Raw genomic sequence first — 21377 nt, 5'->3', positions numbered from 1 at the left:
ATTCACATTTTAATGGTGATATAACCCTGTAAAACATAGCTAAAAGTGATCTCTCAGTTTCACTGCACCAGTGAAATTGTTGCAGTTTAAAAGATGAATGCATCTTTTAAGCTTTTTATCTTCAGATAAAATTGAACTAAGTCTGTATTTCTTCTGTGTGGCATTAAGAAATGAAACGGTGGACTGTCTATGTAAATGAACAGACTTTTCATTTAACTATTTACATTGTTACTCATATACTTTATTTGGAAAAACTTTGGCCTTTTTAGCCAGTCATTTCAATGCCTGACCAGGTGTAGACAGTCTGTGCAGTCTATAAGCAATGGATGAACGACATATCATTATATTTACAGTTTCCTTAGAAATGCAAACACAAAATTTGCAGTCCTTCTGGCTGCATGTCGTAGTACAGCTTGGCATATATACACCCATTTGAACCTCTTCAGTATTGAATTAGCATGACAGTATGTACAACCTGATTAGCAAACAATATATACAGCTTCACCTCCAACATGGGGCATATTGCACAAAATCTAAAGCAACTATTGTACACCTAAAGTATTGCATCGGTCCCACCTAAATCTGTTACAGACATATAAAGTAATAGCTTATGCATTTGAGAACATACAGTAGGATGTACACAATGTGCTACAGGCTCTTTTATTCACCATATTTGCTTTTCTTGGTTTTAGCATCTAATAATGTTTGTGAAAAATTATAGTTTTCATTTCTGCTGGCAAAAAGTGCCACTGACGTCTGCATTTTGTAAGCCTTTTTATGGTCTTGCCTTATGTATTCTGCTCCTCATCTTAATAGATGCAACCAGGACTGCAGCAATAAACAGAATAAACAAACATTTAGTACAAGTGTTCTCAAATAATGTGGCTCTGACAGTGTAATGAAAAAAAAAGCTTATTGCTAGCCTTGGTAGAGGTCAAATAGAACAATGTATTCTCATATTCAGTGGTAATTTAGCAATGCGTTGTTTTTAACTGAAGTGTTTGCAGACAGAAATGGGTTTACAGTTTGGCACAGCTACTACAACCCACACAGTCTTATACCTATTTTCTGCTGTCTCAGTAAAATAGATCTGGGATACATAAAGAGTCAAATGCCAAAATTATGGAGACATCAATATATATATACACAAACACAACTATGAAGCATACATTATGAAAATAAAAGTCAGTGCCATAGTTACCTCAGAACTACTTCTCTAAGAATATTTACATGTCTTTCTATATATATATTTTTTCATGCAAAACTCCCAAAATAATGGAAGAAAAATATTGCTATAATGAGTGCCACATTGAGTCAAAATATAAGCTAAAAAGATCTTGAAAGAATTGTCTACTATGTGTTTTTTGTGGCACCAAAAAGTGAGTTTCATTTTTATTTCCCAGTCCATTCTTCTTATTTTAAGTTATGTGAAACCCAAGGCAGTCCCAGTTAAGCTGGGTGTATTGCACAGTGTATATTGCACAAAAGTATTCCCTCCTTGTCAACCACTCCTTTAGGTTTGCTTGGACTAAAATGAGTACATGTATATTGTAACTGAATGGTGGGCTTACTCCATGAAAGGGCTGTTTTTGAATTAAGTATGAAATGGCTACAAGACAGGTCAGAAAGATCCAAAGGATCTATGAAGGCATCTGCATGTAAAATTTAATTGTCTCCACTAAAGCCACTTTATTGTGATCATAGAGAAAAGTTCTGTATGAAGACATGCATAATAAGTGTTATGTCACAGTGTAAAATTAGCTCATTTTGATACAGTTTGGAAATTGCACTGAGAACCAAGTCAGTCTTGATGCCACTTTGTTAATTAGGCATAATTTTGTGCTTGTCAGAACATGAGTCTCTTTTTGAAGCAGGTCTTCATTGTGACTCAAGTTCCCCTTTCGCCTTTCATTTCCAATATTAAAGTTATTCCTTTTCTTTAGGTTCCGAAGTGACGCTTGAACTGCCCAGCTTCTTCATCCCTCTTCGCTGAGCCAGACTGGAGGACTGCACTGGTTCCAGGACTGGAGCAGGAGCGCATCGCTTCAGAGCAGAATATGTGGCAAACAGCGCCCCCTGATGGGACATAAAGGGCAATGCAATTAGATGATCTGTCCAACAATCCAGTAAGTGGAAAAAGTGCCATCTAGTGGATTCTGGAGTCAAATTGTTGTATGTCATGAGGTGTATGATGATAATATAATAAAGAACATACATACATACAACAATAATTATAGTATTTACATCTCAATATCAATTTTCTTTCTTTAATTAAGGCATACATCAAATACACAGAGATGTTAAGATGATCATGTCAACTAACAATCTGCTGCTATTTATTTCATGAATAGAAATAAACAAAAAGCTCAGTCTGGCTTATCAGTTCAACATGTTTTTGATCTAATAACACTTACATTTGACTAAATATTAGCCTTTTCTAATCACATATACAGGGGAATTGAGTTTTGGTGGTTAACTTATAATGAGACACAGTCACATATAGATAAAGAATGACATGCAGAAAGGGTCTGACCTTGACAGTGAGAGCATCCTGCCTGGTGAGAGGTCTGTCAGAAAGCTGCTCTTTCTCTACAATCCACGGGTGCCGAAGAACCTAGAGAGCATCGCAGTAAAACTGATAATCCATTTTCAGTCCATATTTAATAACAATTAGAATGACAACATTGAGAAAGAACATCATAAACCATCGGCAACACACAGCAAGTGCAGCATACTGCTCTGATTGAAAGTAAAATAAACTTATTAAAATTGTAGTAAATAAATTACTACAGTTTATTTACTACAATTTTTCTGCATTTCTTAACAGAAAAAAGAGTTTAGAACCTACACTAACTACCTGTTCATTGTTGGGGAGTTTATTTTAACAAAGCATCCTACCTGTGGGGCAGTAAGACGCTGGTGAGGATCCACATGGAGCATCTTTATCACAATGTCCTGTTAAAGACATTAACAGGACATTAATGTCAGATAACACACAGGTTATATTAGAATAACTTGACAGCATCAGTATCTTAACAAAAGAAAGACTGTTTTTTTAATATATGTCAGAGAACATTAAGATGTAACCTTGGCAGCTTCAGACACCAAGTCCCAGTTCCCTCCTGTGATGACAACTTTCCCACTTCCAATCTGAGCCAGAATCTCCTCTGCGGTGTCATTAGGGCTGCTGGCAAATGGGCTGAAACTGAACAAGATTGAGAAGTCTACAATTATTCAATAACGTGGTAAATCAGTAGAAAAACAGTAAACTATTTTGGATAGCACTTTGGGAAATATGTATATTTACAGTTTGTAGATACTATAAAGCTCTAATAGAGAACATAGAAGGTGAATGGGAAAAGGGATGAAATGAGAATCGTCCTCAGGTTGACCTTCTCTCTTATTGTCTGTACTGCTTTTGTTCCAGGGGAGGTTATTTATAGGACTGCAGCAGTGGGATTATGGGCAAGGAATTATGACATTGCACAAGCTTAATACTGACAATAGACCAATAAATTATATTTTTAAACACTGACAGGAGTAGCGGTTTTCTTGTTTTTAAAGTTTGCACTAACCCAGCTATCATTGTGTATAGGAGGATCCCCAGGCTCCAGATGTCACAGGCTGCATCGTAACCCTGCTTCCTTAAAACCTAAACACACAAAATACACATTAAGCACTTTGTTTTCTCATGTTTGAATGTTGGGGAAATAGCAGATATTTTACAGTGCCGATCAGTTATAACGGTACCTCAGGAGCCATGAATGTGGCTGTGTAACATGGAGTCATCAATAAGCCATTTTCAGCACGGAGCTGTTTAGCAAAACCAAAGTCGCATATCCTGATGGATTCTGGGAGTCCAGCCTCATCAGCATAATGAATGTTGCTGGGTTTCAGGTCTCGATGAACAACCTGGAACAAAGCTAATCATCAACCAGCCTGCATGCTTTTTGGTGTGCTTGGACATACTAATATTTATCATTTGTCTGATGACGCAATAACTTTATGGTATAAGCACAGCACTGTCCACAATTACCAGCAAGCCTGATGAATTGAGACGAGAGACATTTTTTATACCCCAGGGAAAAAGAAAGTAAAAATTTGAAATTAAAATTTTGGAGATAGTCTGATGATACAAAGAGGAAATTGAATGAGGAAAATAATGGTGGATTTAATAAATGTTTTAGTGTGTGATTTTGCCAACACAGTGAAAGAGCAATTTATTTTTTGTGCAAACCTTCACCAGTCATGCCAATAATTGTGGGACGTACTGTATTTCCACAGTAATAATTTTTATAATTGTTTCATAACAGGCCATCTTACCCCCTGGGAGTGTAGATACTCTACAGTTTTGGTCAGTGTACAGATAATGTCTGATGCATCCCTCTCTGTGAAATTTGGCAGCCTCAGAACTTTGTCCAGGAGTTCATTTCCTCGCATTACATCAAGAACCAAGAAAACACATTGGCCATCGTCAAAGACCTACATGTGGTGTGAAGAGGACATTCATATTTAAGATGAAAAAAAAAAACAGGTCAGGTTAATATTCAGAAAATTAAAGAATCTGCAGCTCTGCTTGACATTTTATCTTTTCATCATGTTTTTGTTTTTACTTACATCTCTCAAGGTAATTATATTTGGATGCTGTCCATATCGTAAGAGGATTTCAATCTCCTCTGATGGATCTTTTTTGGCTCTGTCAATAATCTGATTTAATAAACAGGAACACAGAATTTGTCATAAACTGCACAAACATACAGCTATTTAATATGTTAGAGATATATTTTATTTGGTACTTCTAAAAATGCATCAAACTGATGTAAATGGATGGAATGGAAATGCCAGTGATTTTGTAAGTGGTTTCAACATTTCATGACATGTTTTATCTATGAACTAAGGACATTGTTGTCTGTATCAAAGCCACTTTTCAAAAAGTAATGTTTTCATAAATTACATTGCAGCAAGCAGTTTTTTAGAAAATGAAAACAGGACATTTTGAGCTAGTTTTCCTGTTTGTAGCCAAAACAAACTATCCTCCACATTTCTAAAGCCCAGTGAAAAGTTCATATGAACAGTTTCTCCTACCTTCACTGAATACTCCACAGCAGTAATTCTGTGCAGACATCTTTTGCGGACAAAGGGTCCTGACTGTTCGACTTCTTCCTTCAGTTCATACGTATCTTTGAAAGCCACATTGCTGCGGATATGCTGTTGGAGATCATCATGTCATTTTTATTAGTCATTTTAAATAAAAATATCAGATAACCTGTCAGTTAGCATCACATATAATTATATATGTCAAATTGTGAGTAAGTGTAAACTGTTTTGTCATGAGATGCTTTGCTAAATTTTTGCATACTTGCGCTATGGGGTTAATGTTCACTTCTTGCCGGGAAGGAACGACAGGAGCAACAGTAGCCTCTTGAGTCTGATTAGTGGCCACAAAGCTGAAACCACGAAACAACTGATGTGTGTTTGCACTTGGAGGAATCCCTGGAGAATCTGGAGATAGAACAAAACACAAAGATTCCCAAGTTGTGGTAAATATATCTGTCTATCTATTTTATCAATGAATACACTTCTAACAAGAGTTGAATCAAAATGATAATGGAATTGTTTTATTTTGAGTATGTTGTCGCCTCTGCATGTTCATGCCTGGGTCTGAGTTACCTGTTGGTGTTCTGGAGGTGAACTCGGGATCAAAATGGAAAGTGTCTTCAGGTCTTCCTACAGTCGGTTTGAATGGAGGCCTCATCTCTTTCCTGTACAACTTCTATAGAGCCAGACAACAACAATGTTACATTAGCAAGTGCAATCAGCTTTACTAAAGAAAGAAACATAACGATGTGAAAAACTATGACGGCAGCTCATTACTGTAAGCAGATGAAATTGTTTTTGAAGCATGAAAACTGCTGTTCATAGCATCAAAGAAAATAAATTATATTCCACCTATGTTGTTATGAATTATATTCATAACAACACAGTCTCACAGTGCACTGTACACTAAAGTATTCACACCCCTTTAACTTTTCTGTAAACTGTGCTTTTCTTTGATTTCCCTAAATAAAATCCAGGGGAACAAACTGCTTTCAAATGTAAATTTGTAAACAGAGTGTGTAATTTAATCTTTGTATGAATTCAACTGCTCTACACAGGCCTCAGACATTTCTTGGGTCACATTAGTTAACAAACAGCATTATGATGACTAAGGAGCAGAGTCAGGTTATAAAACAATCTCCAAAGCTTAGAACCTTTCACAGCGTAATATTGAATCCTCCATCTGAAAATGAAAAGAGGTACAGCTGCACACCAAACAAGACATGCTCCTCCACCTAAGCTAAGCTTGGGCAAGGATAACATTAACCAAAGAAGCAGCCAATGTGTCTTTGGTATCTCAACATAGTTATCAAAGACATAAGGGAAACATAGTGGTGGGTTTCTCCATGGGCTGTTTTTCTTCAACAGGGTCTGAGTTGATGTAAAGATAGATGGAGTAAACTACAGAGCAATCATCAAGAAGAACATGAACCAACTTAACAGTAACACAGTGTCCTGAAAGTGGTGCTGAAATGTAATTGGAGCAAAATGAAGTAATTTACAAAACTCTAAATATCTAATACTACAAAAAGAGAACCCACATTTATTATCCTGGCTGTTGAAAACTGAACACTGTGAACTGTTATTATTGATTATGGCCTGTAGGTGTCACTAGTGCAACATCTGTTGAGTATGTCTGGGCTCATTGGGGTAAAAATAGATTCCTGACACAGGCCACAAATACTACAAAGCTGTATTTAAGGTGGGGATGCAGCCCACTGCATTTCATATTCTTCAGGCTACAGGCTGTGTCTGCTTTATAGAATTATGGAAGTAACTCTTTAAGAAAGAATGAAATTTTTAAGACAGATTTAATAATCACAAACAATAACAGGTAAACCACTCACTCTGATAGTGATGATTTATTTGAATGGTGTGGAGAAAAACACAAGTCTCTTATTTTGGAAAACACTGTCTGAAAATAGGAAAAAAATGTGGCTGAAAGGTAGTGAAGGTTATGACCAGAAGGTGATAAGGAGCACAGGAACGAGAAGAGAGATTAGTAAATGCTGAAAGCAGAATATCGTGGATTCTGTAGAAAAATTCAGCATCACTATTGACAAAGCTAGATGGTGGATTTCCATTTCCAATCACAAGTTAGTTAAATGATTTCAATATAGCAGGAAACAAGACATAAATTAAATAAACAAACAAAATAAACATAAAAAAACAAAAACAAGACAAATTCAGTTATTTATTTGCTAAGGTAAGAAAACGACTTTCAGAGGATTTTTAGACACAATTTTCAGCATATTCCCAATATCTCAATCAACAGTAGTTATTTGGTACCAGCTCTAATTTTAAAAGTAGATCCATAACTTTGTTTGTCTCTTCTTTATTTTTATTTTTTTAATCGGAACATAATGCGTTGCTATTTTTATCATTTAGCCTAGTTGATGTTAAAAGTTAGGTTCTGTTTAAGTTATTTCTTGATTCAATTATAAATCAGGACTGGGTGTGGAGAGTGAAATTTAAAAACAAACTGTGGTTAATCACAGTTAATTCGTGATTTAACAGGGGTGACTAACTGTCATATTAATTTGCGATATTAGAATTTACTTTATGATTAAAACAGAAGAAGAAATCTGTAAGAGGACTGGTGCTGATTCACAGCACTGTACCTGTACAGTTGAAAAGTGCTTTGCATTTCATGTATGCAAAATTGTAAAGCTACTCAGTGAGTTTCAACTCTGATGTTATTCCCTAGTAGATGTAAGACTGTCCAAAGACAATCTTACCATGCCGCATCTCCGGTTTTGATGCAGCATGGTTAATTAGACTACTTGAAGAGAATCTCAGTCAGAGCAAGGAGTATTACACTGCAGAGAATGATCCTTTTCAAGCAGCGCAGATCAAAGCAAAGGATGTCAAGGTTTCATGCTGACAGCACAGGTAATTTCCAAGACAGATCATATGGACATGAGCAAACTCTGAGCGCAAGGCTTTGTAGTATGAGTCACAAAAAGTTGTTAGAAGAGAGTTTTTACTTGCTAACTTTTACTTCATTTTGACTATGTTCACACCATTTGCACATAACAGAACGTCTTTGTTGTTGGCATATATTGTAGCACATAAAAAATGTGGTAAATCTAATTTACTTACATTCCAGTCAATTGATGCAAAGAAGCGGTGTCTTTTAATTTCTTCCACTCCGTCTGGTCCGGCTCCTGTCAGTCACACAGATTGACAAAAAGATGTAAATGATCACAGCTATGGAGGAAAATATCCCAAATGCACATTCTAATGCCTGTTTGCTTGACAGCTGACTAAAAATGAACTGCAGGCTACAATCAAGTGAATACCCTCACAACCCCCACCGCCCTCAGACTCTATTAACAGAGACTGAATTGGCTATAATCAGGTGAAATATCACCTTTGGAGTCTACAGTAGGTTTATGGTTTCCTCATCTTTGGAAACTGAAACTAAATGATAGAGGGCTTCATTTTTAGACCATAGCTCATTTTAAATAGGTTAAAATATAATCAAAACTAATGCATCACATTAGTGTTAACAGATCAATTATGTACGAAGCTGTTGAACAGCAGACCTAGACGATTGGCAGGATTCCTCTTGAAGAGTGCTCTCAATAAACTTTGGACTTCAGGGCTGAGGAACTGTGGCATTCCAAGCTTTGCCCTGAACAGACAAGACACAAACATAGACAGTTAGTATATTAACAAACAGAATCAACATAGCAACATACAGATGATAGAGAAAATGATAACTATTAAATTTAAGAACAGGGCCTAACATCCAATTATAGGACCCAGTCAAGAAGAAAACCAACTAAATGTCAATAAACACTGAATTGTTTTAGAATAGAATGAATTTTGCCCAAGGTTAATTGGAAATTATTCAATGAAAAGGTTTAAGCAATTTTAAGAGACAGAAGATGTGAAAATATTTGTTCTTACTTTAAAATAAGCGCCATTGTTTCCTTCCGATCTTTTCCTTGGAATGGCAAAGATCCAGTCAACATTTCAAACTGGAAAACAGAACAAAAATTGTCAGAACATGTAACTCATCTAATAAAATGTAGACTGCATGTGGCTTTCTGGGGGTTCTTTATAAGTCTGGCTTCTATTGTTAAATGTTAAACTGAATTTGACATTTATTTAACCTTGAAAATGACCCACTGCTACTGTATGCTATCAAGATCCACAGAACCAGCTCCACAAAATGTTTTACTATGGATTTCCTGGAAGAATGTTTAAAGAAAAGAACCACTAGGTAAATAAGATCATAATATTTTTTGATTATGTCCTCTTGGGTTCATCAAGCAAAGACATTCCAAAGACACTTTCACAAGAACCTGAAATAGTTGAAAAACAACAACAATTCTTAGTCTGGGGCTATTGTTCTCCTCTGGAAAAGAATAGACTGCCAACTCCAGGTTAGAAGCAAACTTCTGTCTCAAAATGGAAGAGACCTCAAAGTATTTTTCAGATTTATGAGGGCATACGAGAGGGAGATTGACAGGGGGTTTGGGGCGTAGAAATGTTATGATTCTGTGTTGTTGTGAAGAGAGAGTTCAGCCAAAAGCCAAGTCTGTCAATTTCTCTGTTGAGCTACAGATCAGCCTTTAATTATGGTCACAAGTTATTTGTCACTAACCAAACAGTCTGCAAACACTTTAACCCAAATTAAACACATGAATAATAGACGATATGTCTGAAAACACTTCATTGTTCTGTGTGAAAATAGTTAAAAAGGCAGCTGGGAGGGAGGGAGGGATGGATGGATGGATGGATGGATGGATGGATGGATGGATGGATGGATGGATGGATGGATGGATGGATGGATGGATGGATGGATGGATGGATGGATGGATGGATGGATGGATGGATGGATGGATGGATGGATGGATGGATGGATGGATGGACGGGCTCATTTTTAACTGAGGATGTCTGTGAAAACCAGCTTTTGAGTGCTGCTTTGTCTAGACCCTAGATCATTCTCTCTTCTAATCTAAACTATTCTATTTTAGTTCTGCTGCATTTTAGGTGTTATTTCCCACTCCAAGTTGAACCTCGTCTGACACCTTGTGTCTTTGGGAGCATCTAAAAAATCTGTTTGGTCTGTTCCTTGGGCTTCATGATTCTGTTTGGCAGTGTTCTTTAATAAAACATCGCAAAACAACTGTATTTATATTTAAAGTAACTTACACACTGGTTGACTAGATTTAACAGTTAAGTACTCAAAAAAATTTCACTTTTGCATAACATTCCACCTATAAGGGAATTGGTCAGACTTCATTTAATTTATGGTTGAGGGGGTCACAAATACAATGCATGTTTAAAATGCATTTTACTGAATTTTAATTGTGAAAACCTTTGTGTTGGTCTATCAAATAAAAATCCTAATGAAGTAAAGATTTGTGTTTATAATGTCCCAAAGCATGAAAAAGTGTGAATCCTTTTGCAACACTTTTGTAACTGAGCATTTTCACTGTAATAGGAAACTGAAATGAGGAAGTCACACCAGTTCTACATTATTACTGACGTAAGTCTGTCCTACTGTATGTAAGTTGTTTGAAGTCTATTATCATTCCACACAAGTAACAAGTAGCACTTCAATCTGAGGTAGTGAAAGCAAACATATACTCTCGCTATTAATATTTGTGTGTTTAAATGAATAATTCTCACCATCAGGACCCCAAAGGACCACCAGTCAGCACTTTGTGTGTGTCCTCTCCTGTTTACGACCTCAGGAGCCATGTACTCAATGGTCCCACAGAAAGAGTATGCTCGTTTATCATGGTCAATGGCTTCCTTACTCAGTCCGAAGTCTGAGCGGAAACACAGATGCAAAGTAAGACAAATATGGACAGAAAAAAAAAACATTCAAAGATTAAAGATTGTTTACAGCTGTATATTCTGACCTGTGATCTTTATGTGTCCCTCCTCATCCAGGAGAATACTGATAAAAAAGACAAACAACACTAAGATTTAGCTAAATAAACATCCATAGGAAATTAAGCTTTTATAGTGTATGTTACGTACTTTTCCGGCTTAAGGTCTCTGTAGATTATCCCCAGACTGTGTAGATGGTCCAGGGCCAGGGCCAACTCTGCAAGGTAAAACTTCACATCCTCCTCTGTAAACATTACCTAAGCAAATAAAGAATATGTAGTAACAGTACATTGGGGTACAAGTAGAAAATAAATTAATTAGACGTGTTAATAATGACCTAAAGTGGTAAGAAAAGTGAATTGCTGCAGTGCCATAAGGTTGACTTTGTAACATTTTAATACATATATTTGTTCTTTTATTGCACTCCGACAATTGTTCCTGGTTTTCAAGTTAAAAAATCTGCTTACTTAACTCAAAATGGTTTCAAGAAACTGAAAAGATTTTGACCTCAGAAACTGAAGGTGTTATATGAAAATACTCCCAAAATTAAACCTAGGTAATTTCAAATAGATGTTGTGTTTATTGGTATTTTTTTTCTATTTCAGGAAACTGTTTGCAAGCCCACCTCCTTGGATAGGCGAGTGAAAAGATCTCCACCTCTAAGGAAGTCCAGGATCAAATAAAGCTTTCCTTCTGTCTGAAAGGCTAAACACAAACACAGATGTACAAGTTTCACAACACACATTGAGCTTTCATTATTGTAAATTTATTACACTCTTTTTCATTTTGAGGATGTAATCTTAAGAAATTATTGCAAGTTCTCTGCATGTTTGCACTGTGATAAAGTATTTAATGGATAAAAGACTTTTTTTTTCTCATGAAGAAAATGAATGTTAATCAGAATGTTTTCTGAATTATTTTACTTTTAGCATCCCTGATGACTCAAATTATCCATTGAAATCTCACAGCAGCCAAAATTAGAGTTTGAAAACATATGTGAGCCAGATGGAATAATATCAGGTTTCCTGACAAATTTTGTGTGCATGTACTATAAAATACAGTGATATACTTCTCAGTACACTGACATTTTGGTATTAAAATGGAATTCTACTTAATTTTGAGGATTAGGTAGATTAGTAGAAATATGTACCTATCTATGTCATATGAGTTTACTGTTTTTAAACTGAGTCGCTAAATTAGCGAAGTGTTTTGATTATTCTGACTTATTCAGATGCAACTGTATGTCCTTCCTAAATGGAAGTATTTATTAAGTATTTACCACAGTGCAAAACTATGATTGACACATTTTCTTCTCACTATGCACAATATTTAGGTTTTAAATTATTTCTCTAGCAAGTACAAAAAGTAAAGCTGCAGAAGTACAATATTCAACTTACCATAGTGGAGTTTAACAATAAAAGGGTGATTAACTTCTGCCAGAATGTCTCTTTCCATCTTTGATCGGACTCGATCCCGCACTAAAGACAGGAAATAATGTCATTAACTGAATTGTAAATATCTCTAAATTCGTCAATATTACTAAATACTTCATTGACTCATTGACATTTAATGCAATTGACAGTTAATGTGATTTTTTTTCAAAATCACAAAAACAGAATGTTAACATGAAATAATTGGGGTGAAAAAATGTTTAAAACATTCTTTAGTGTCTTCTATCTATTTTAACGTGCTGCAGACTTCTTTATATAAATAATAAAGCATTTAGTAATCAAAAGGCATGTGATTCCACATAAGATAAATTTTTCAAACGTAAAAGATTATTGAGTTTGCTCAAAGTTGTAAAAAATTACGAAATAGTCAAAAATTGTTCTCCCGACAGAAAGTAGAAATATCTCAAAATCTAATGTTGCTAAATCTTAAATCAGAAAATTTGGATTACATAAAGACAGCAAAACAAAGCTGAAAACTGACAATAAAAACTGAAAAATTTATTTGTTTTCTATCAATATCATTATACTCAAGTTGCTGAGACATGCTTTAAAAAAATTTTTTTTTAAAACTGTATATTACATCAGATGAACGCTGACGCACATAATTCAATTTACAGAATGCCTCTGTGATGAAAACAAATCCCTAGCGCTAAAGCAGACATTCTGCTCCAAAAGCCTAGTAAAAAGCTTCTGAGTATTGAAGTAACACAAAATACAATGAAGGAACTTCCATATTGCTACGGAGTTGCAGAATTATAATCAGAAACAACAGAAGCTCATTTTACTCTTCAACATGCAGCAAATAGTTCTAAATATTTACAGCCATGTCCTGATTACTTATTACATAGTTGACAGATTTCTGTATGTAGTTGAACATAGTACAAACCAAGTATCTTCCTAACTGGCCACTGTAAAGTGAACTTCCTCCTGTGCAAATTAAGACAACCTCTATACTCCAGCATCTCTCTCCTTGACAGGATGAGATTGTGATTCTTCCAGTTTCAGGGTGTGGGTAAAGAGGATTAAATCTTGTACAAAAACTCTATAGATTAGCACATGACATCTGAACCTGCTTCACTCTAGTTCATGTTAATCCCAGCAGATGTTAAAAAATGTTTTTCTCAGTAAGAGTACGAACTAACCTGTTTTACACCAAATCCCTTGTATGTAGGGCATGTACATTTAGAAATCAAACAGCCATATAAATAAAATAATTTACACACAAAACCTCTTTTAATCTTGATATATTAGCACCTCCATAATAGAGACATTTTGGAATGCAATGCATATAGTGACCTAGCCATGCAACAAAATAAATAGGTAAGTTGTTATTTTAAATTACATGTGAATAAATAAACCAAGACTTAGAGTTGATGTTTCTGTACAGCTTATATGTGTGTTCACTCATTGAGTTTCATTGTATCACCTTTTAGAGTGGCTTTTTTCAGGACCTTCATGGCGTAGAGCTGTCCTCTGTCCACCCCTCTGATCTTTCTAACCAGGAACACCTAGAAATAAATAGCACATGTTACAAGTTACCTTATGGTAGTCATACTGTTCCTAACGTTTCATAAAAGATGAATATAGCATTTTTAAGCACATAAAACATAAAAATCAAAGCTGTTGCCAGAATGTTAATTGGAATACAATCTACATTAGCCTAAAATTTGTAGGTTGCAAACTTGAAGGTCATTTGCTTCCATCGTGTTTTGCAAACAGAAATGTAAATTGCTGTCTTGGAGCTGCAACAGCTATGATTTAAACAAGGTCTGTCAAAGGACAGCAGTACACTGAGCCATGTAAGCAGGCAATCCAGGCCACACTGAGACTCGACCTCAATTGTCTGCTCACAGCTTTGTAAACAGCATCCGCTTGCCAATGACTGCCAGGGTTGAATGTTTGGCTAATGCAGACCTCTAATCAAGTGAGCCTGTGTTCTTCTGTTCATTTAAATAAGCCTAGTGGTCTATGAAGCTGTTGTCAAGGGAGCTAATCTACAGATAATTGGAAATGGGAGGCTTATCATTAGCAGATGACTTGCTGGTGAATAAACACACATACAAGCACACCCACACTCCAGTCAAAAGAAAGATCATAACCCTTTTTCTCATTTTTCTCTGTGTTGTGTATGTTTTGTGTATATTTAGTTTAATTTATTTTTTATGTTTTGACATGGAAAGAGAAAGAATTAAATATATATATATAAAACCCAGATATTATAATCTTTTTCCAAATTTATGTTCATAGTTTCTCTAACTGTAGTTCTTTTTCAATTAAACAAAATAATTGTCCACTTTTTGTATAACACTCCAAATCTAAACATTTGACACACATTAAGCTACTTTTATTAATGACCTTCAGAATGTCTTTAAGGGATCATGATACATTATCCAAAATCACCTTTTCTTCCTAGAATTTCAAATGTTTCCTGTTTCAAGGTATCAGTTACTGTATCATGTTTTAGTACCTTTCCATAGGATCCTTGTCCGAGCACCTTCAATAACTGGAACTGAGACGGGTCTGCTTTTTCACAGCCTTCCTTAACATGGTGGCTGATGTCAATCTCTTTAAGTACACTGTCATCCTGAGAAAAGAAATGCAGATATCATCATTTGCACTTTATTTATTCATTCAAAAGTTCAACAGCTTGACAAGACAGAAAGAGGGTAAACTCTAAACTAAATGGATACAGAAAAGGCCCAAGTTATTAATTAGTAATATTTACATTTTTTAAATTATTCAGAGGCTTCTCGCAACCATCACTTTATCAGTTTAAAGTGATGTGAAAAAGTGTTTGCCCCCTGATATAGTTATTGTTTTTGCTTTTTTTTCAGCTTATCAAACAGGTTTCACTATTGCATTTACATTGAGTAAATACAAAAAACAGGTTTCAAATGATGATTTTATTCATTAAGGGGAAAAACCAACCCAGCCCTATGTGAACAGGTACACCTAAAACCTTGTTGCCATGGCAGCAACAGCTGACATCGATCAAGGGTTTGTGATATCTGACAATGAGTCTTTAATATCAACACTGAGGAATATTGTGCCAATCTCCTTTGCAGAAATGTTTTAATTCATTTCCATTGGAGGGTTTTTGAGACATAACAATGTATTTAAGGCCTTTCTGAATTTGATTAAATTCTAGACTTTGGCTAGGCCATTCAAATGTATTTAGGTTTTTCTCAGTATTTTAAGGGTGACCTTGCTTCTGTGAAGTAGATCATTGTCATCAATATTACAATTTGCTTGATGATATCTAACAATTAGGAGTGGCATTCAAGCACAACCAGAAGAAATCTATGAGGAGCAAATATGTTTTTCTCAGCACTGTACATTTATCTCTCCCAAATGCCTAATTGTAATAAAATTAGAATGCCCAGGTCTCCATCTATGCCTGCCAACTAGCTTACATTGAACACAACATCAACTCTTTTCCCTGCTGGTGGTGGGCCAACTTCTAGGATGCCTTCTGTTGGCTCTTTGGGTCTCTGCCCTGCTAATCCCCGGTAGGCTTGACCACCAGCGGCTCGGCAGCATTTTACACATCTGTTGCTGAGACAACCAATTTTCTATTGTCATAAGAGGCTGAATAATGTGCTGCAATAAATATACTGCAGTTTACTACAGGAATAATAACCATTCTCATGCTAATTACTAACAAGAGAAGCGTTTAAAATTCCAATAAAGCAGGAAATAAAACTGTGAGATCAGTTTCTGCCAGGACAGCAAACTACTCTAATGCTACCTTTGTACTGGGTTTATTTAGGCTCTGACAGAACAAACATCATTTGCTGTAATAATCTCCAGTAACCAAAAACATGCATCATGTTAGATACAAATACAAAATACAAATAAATGCAATCACTTAAGAAATTATTACAAATGTTCCATGTTTTTACTGTTTCAGATGGTTTTAAGACTTATTTCTTGCTAATTACTGACTTAAAAGAAATAGCATCTTTCCAGACTTTTGCTGAAATGTAAATATATTTAATGACAGATCATATTAATTAAAGTTAAAGCTATTTGTTCCAGATGGGATTATAAACTTAAGCACACTCATTTAAAAAATGTGTTTGTTTGTTTGCATGATAATACATTATAATAAATTACTTCTGTTGTAACTCACAAGCTTGCAACAGTAAACGTGTGAAAGTTCAATAAATCACCATAATGACTTTGTCAGAGAAGTAACAAATCTTGCATGAAATGAATTTGGTTAAACAGCTCCTTAACTTGTTTTATATTTGATCGTTAAACTTAATTCACAGTTTTAGCCGACCAATACAAGAGGTTAAGCCAGTGTCAGTGAGACATGTCTGTGTCTAATTCATAAGAATATCTTCTGACAGAAAAAATGGAAAACCATGTGCAATGTATAAAAGCTGCCCAGTTTTTAAAAGGGAAACGAATGTGTTTCCAAAAAGAATATTCATCTAAGTGTTAGAGTGTGCGATTACCCAGGAGGCTTTTGGCACAGCAGCTTTTAAGCCAAACATCCAGCTCTTAGTCAATTGATTTATTGAAACTGGACAAGCACAAACAGGGAATGGATTTGATTTTGGACACTAAAAATGGTTTCAGCATTTTGTTAATGGAAGTCTTGCCCCAAAGCAATCTAGCATTGTTCTCTAGTTCTCAATAAAGAGTTCTGTAATACACAGATCTCTTTATAGATCTTCTCTCTCATTTTGCAATATATTGAATCTGAGACCAAACATTCATTAGAAAAATATTTACTGAGGTAACAGTTGATAAATCCAAATGGATTTCCTTTTGGCTTCCCCTGAAGTGCACAGGAAGGGTCACATACAGCTTAAAATGTAGAATGTAGATTTAAGGCAATTTTGAGTATGACTATTTTTTTAATTGTTTATATCTCCATTGGGATATTTGTCAGCACAAAGAGACAAAGGCCGTTTAATGTTAGCTTGGCATTCAGCTTGCTATTCATTCTCAACTAGCATTCATTAAGTTCGTCATGCAGTGTTTCTGTGTTACATGAAGATTTTCATCATATTAGTTTTAAGGCACGAGTCAATGAAAAAAATATCAAATTGAACATGAAGCCTATGCAGATTTTCCCCATACCCCATAACAAAAAAGCAACAGGAAGCACTAATAACACCTCTGGCTCAAATAAGTTTATATAAAAGTCATTCAGTGTATGTAGGTGTCTACCAGATTATGCCATAATAATTCAATAGTTTGGATAGAAAGCAGTCTGTGAGCAGCAACTACTTTGCCCCAGATTCTAAACTAGCTTCATTATTCAATTCCATTTTAATATTCAAAGATGCTGTGATCTAAACTATTTCATTGTACCCATGTGTTTGGTGTCTCCTAGGTGAGGAACCTCCTTCCACCTCAGTTATAAATCTTTGGCAGTCTCTAACAAGTTTACTTGCAGCATTATAGCTTACAGTTGCAGCATGATACTGCCATCACTATGTTGGGAGAAAGGTGTTTCAGTAGTGATGTGTAGTGTTAGTTTTCTATCACATAGTAAGAGATGACTTCTGTAAAAAAAAAAACTGTTTAATTGTACCATGCTTAGGAGTATTCAGAATAAAGAAGGGGGACAATGGTGTACAATGCAAACCTCTGTGGCAATCTCAAGTCTTTTGCAGCCTTCAACAGATTTCCATTCAGGACTCTTTCTGTCTTTCCATAAACTCTGACCAAGTTCCCTTTGCGTGCTAAAGAAAAGCATTCACACACGTTTTGCATGGAAACTTCAAAGTTAAGTTTTGATCTCATATCATTGAACGGTTGATTGCTAAAAAACTTAATAAAATACTTTCAGTCTGTGGTTTTAACATGACAAAATGTAAAGTTTAATGTTCATGAATATTTGTCATTATGGAGGGCAGCAACTATCATCCAGAGAGCTACACAGTCACTCAAACAATAATCAAATGATCACTCAAGCTGATCTAGCAGCATTCACAATAGGAGGTCTTGGAGAATGTTTTACTGCATTTACAGCTCAGGCATGTAGGCAGGTGAGCTGGACATCTCACACTGTGACCCTGCTGGTGTGTTTGGGTTATAAATAGAACTCCACTGCTGTGGCTGTCAACTGAATCAATCTGTCTAGATCCATGTATTGACCAACCTGCCTGCCTCTGCTTTGTGTTTCCCTGTATGACAGTGTGTCCTACACCCAGCCTCACACACCCTCTCTCTGCCAAAACACATCTCCTGTGGGCCTCAGGCTTTGGTTCTTGGCAGACAGAGAGAAGGGCAAAAACTAGCACTGCTTTCGGAATAATTCTGCAACACTTTTCACACCAGTGAGCTGTGGGTCAGCTGTCTGTGTTTATGTTTTGGGATATTGCCTGTCCAGCTCCACACATCAGTACACACACCCAACACACATACACAGATCCCAATAGTGATGCAGCTGCTTTCACACGTGCATGCCTCTGGTGTCTGATCAGACCTTAAAAAAAAAAAAACGCCCAGTTGATAAAACGACTAACCTCCAGCTGACAGAACCCGGCACTGTTCTTGTTCCGCGCTGCTTTGTTCTTTAGGTAGATGGAAAACCATCTCCGCACTGTAAATTTACGCGTGCTTGTATCCATGGCGACGATCAAACCGGCGCATCTATCCCATAATGCTGAACATCTCCATGTAGGAGGAGGGGGGCTCCCCAAGACAGACGCGCAGTAACACACGGCTCTTCTTTTAGGCTCCCTATTTGTCCCGCAGTTTCCCTGTTGGCGCATCCTCAATGCAGCGGTCGCTCTGTGGTGTCTCCATCCTCTGCGCTCTCCGCTGGTGGATCTCAGCTTCGGCGGGAACCCAGCAACTGAAAGCGAGTTGTACGAGAGCTGTTAATCCACGCAGCGGATTGATGACTGCTGCTTGGCTTAGGATTGCCCTGTGTGTTTTGCAGCAGGCTCGCTGCGTAAAAGGCTGCAGGGGTAGAGGTGACGAATAAATCCCTTCCGCTGAATCAGGAGAGTGCGTGCAGCTCCCTTCTCACATCTCTACCTGTGCATGTTTGTGTTTATCTTCCGCTCTCCTCTATCTTTCTCCCTCTCTCTCTCACCCTCTTTGCGAAACAAGGGATTGTCACCAGTCACATTGTGCGCCACAGGGAAGCTCACCGACCCCTCCCCATTTGTCTCCCTCCCTTTCACCTCCTGTCTTTCCCAACAGCACACAGCAACAGCTGGTGAGGTCACATGGTGCAAACCTGCAACCTCTCCCTGGCTGCCTTTTCTCCTTTGCAGCATCCGCACTCACAGATTTAGAAAGCGTATTTTTATAACGAGACAGCAACATGTCAACATGCAAAAATACGACGGCATTAGAATTCAATATAAAAGGTAGAGTACAGCAGCCAATAATGATGACACAAATGAGGCCAGCAGTCACAAGGGGAACAGCATGATCTGTTCTGATCACTAAGCATGTGTGTGTTTGTGTTGGAATTTGAATCTGTCACATCAGCAGCTTTTGCAGGGCTGCAGTGTTACATAACCTCAGAAAGAAGCAGTGATACAGGGCCACGTTGATGGGAGCTGGGGGCAAATGAGGACTGCTACAGGGGTTAACTGTCTGCGGCTGACCTAAGGTTAAATTTCTCTAAAGTTCATTTCAAACACACACAGGGCTGCAAACACTTCCAGGACACAGAAATCACAGTGCGGTTTTCACATGTTTGGCTGAATCTGGGCCACGCTTTGGTCACATCAGGTACACAGTTTTTTGGGGCATTTTAGGACTATTGGAAAATGTAATCAAATGTGTTCAGTCAATCTGCTGTGGGCGGAGATTCAGGATTATGGAGTGATGTCTTTGTCCTAGTGGGATTAAGGCTCTGTAAGGAGATCACAACATTAATATTTATACCCCACAGCCAGACTGTGAGACAGACAGCCTCAAATATACCAGTGTATCTATGCTGGATCACACTGCTAAAAGAAAAAAAAAACTGTTAACACCCTGTCACATAATTTTGTGAAATTGTTTTACAGTGTTTTCCCAGCAAATTGTATTTATAAATTCCTATTTATTCTGCATTTAAAAAACATTGTATAAAACAAAAGGGTTGATGACACCAGTGAGAATCAAAATGATAGATTTATTCATATTAAAAATGAGAACTTACAGCATTGTTCAGTTGCTAATTTTAGGACATTTGACAGCAGAAAATGTTATTTAACATCAAGCAATCAGTTTGCTACACATAAACATAACCTGAGAGAACAGATAATTAAAAATAATCACAGGAGGTCCATGTTTATTTAACATTTTAGAGTACCATTTCATATACTTGGCAAAAATTCAAAAGGCAGAACAATCATCAGAAAGGTCAAATAAATGACAAAGAAGTTACAAAGTAAGGCACTTTAAAGTAAAGGCCATTTTCATCCCCCAGGACAAAGTAAAACCTTGCAAACTGCCCTAGATCAAGACTATACCAGTTAACAAAATAAGAAAAAATACACAACAGGATTTGAATGGGATGCGTTTTAACAACAAATCAAAAAGCCTGTTTTGGTTTTACTGGATGTAGGTGTTCAAAACAAGGGATCATAAAATTCTCAAACTAAGCAGGATATATGTTACAGTGCAAAACAAGTGTGAACCTCTTTGGCAGACTTGAACTACTTTGTGCCATTTGGTGATAATAAATCAGGGCAAGCAAAAATCCCATGTGGAGTACCTCAAGGCTTTAAGTTTGGGCTATTTTTCTTCAACGTCTATATGATCCAATTAGCTCAGACTATGGAGTATTATATTTCCCACAGTATTCAGCAATATAAAGTTGCTGGTAACACACAACTTTCTATTTTTGTGTCCCTAGTTATCAGTAATTATCAGTGTCTTCATGGGCTCAGACCTGAATTCTCATAAACAAATAAAGTCTATCATCAAGTAAACCTAATAAATCCTTAGAAACATTTTCAGTATAAGGGGTTTCCTCTGAAAACTGACTGTACTAAACTGAACATT

The 21377-nt window shown here is 36.5% G+C and overlaps 1 protein-coding gene across 1 annotated transcript; it reads right to left on the bottom strand.

The window, feature by feature from the left end:
* Nucleotides 1–219: 219 nt before the first annotated feature.
* Nucleotides 220–19541, bottom strand: rps6ka2 (ribosomal protein S6 kinase, polypeptide 2). The gene is made up of 22 exons (XM_032561319.1): nucleotides 18890–19541; nucleotides 14869–14985; nucleotides 13828–13909; nucleotides 12348–12428; nucleotides 11576–11655; nucleotides 11101–11207; nucleotides 10980–11017; nucleotides 10744–10886; nucleotides 9013–9083; nucleotides 8646–8734; nucleotides 8200–8264; nucleotides 5671–5773; nucleotides 5360–5502; nucleotides 5086–5208; nucleotides 4618–4707; nucleotides 4324–4482; nucleotides 3751–3912; nucleotides 3576–3652; nucleotides 3088–3205; nucleotides 2899–2955; nucleotides 2534–2614; nucleotides 220–2076 (listed from the first exon to the last, which is right to left on the bottom strand). The coding sequence occupies exons 1-22, from the start codon at nucleotides 19136–19138 to the stop codon at nucleotides 1927–1929; spliced, it is 2385 nt and encodes a 794-aa protein (XP_032417210.1). The 5' UTR covers nucleotides 19139–19541; the 3' UTR covers nucleotides 220–1926.
* Nucleotides 19542–21377: the final 1836 nt, after the last annotated feature.

Source organism: Xiphophorus hellerii, chromosome 4 (assembly GCF_003331165.1).
Source record: "Xiphophorus hellerii strain 12219 chromosome 4, Xiphophorus_hellerii-4.1, whole genome shotgun sequence".
Taxonomy (NCBI): Eukaryota; Metazoa; Chordata; class Actinopteri; order Cyprinodontiformes; family Poeciliidae; genus Xiphophorus; species Xiphophorus hellerii.
This window is presented reverse-complemented; position numbering and strand designations above follow the sequence as displayed.

Bases quoted from the DNA above. Each gene is read 5' to 3' on its own strand.
- rps6ka2 (XM_032561319.1), bottom strand. From the start codon at position 19,138: ATGCGCCAACAGGGAAACTGCGGGACAAATAGGGAGCCTAAAAGAAGA. The intron at 4,483-4,617 runs GTAAGTAAAAAC...CACCACATGTAG, and splicing joins ATATAATTACCTTGAGAGAT to GTCTTTGACGATGGCCAATG. The intron at 3,206-3,575 runs GTTAGTGCAAAC...AATCTTGTTCAG, and splicing joins CTATACACAATGATAGCTGG to TTTCAGCCCATTTGCCAGCA.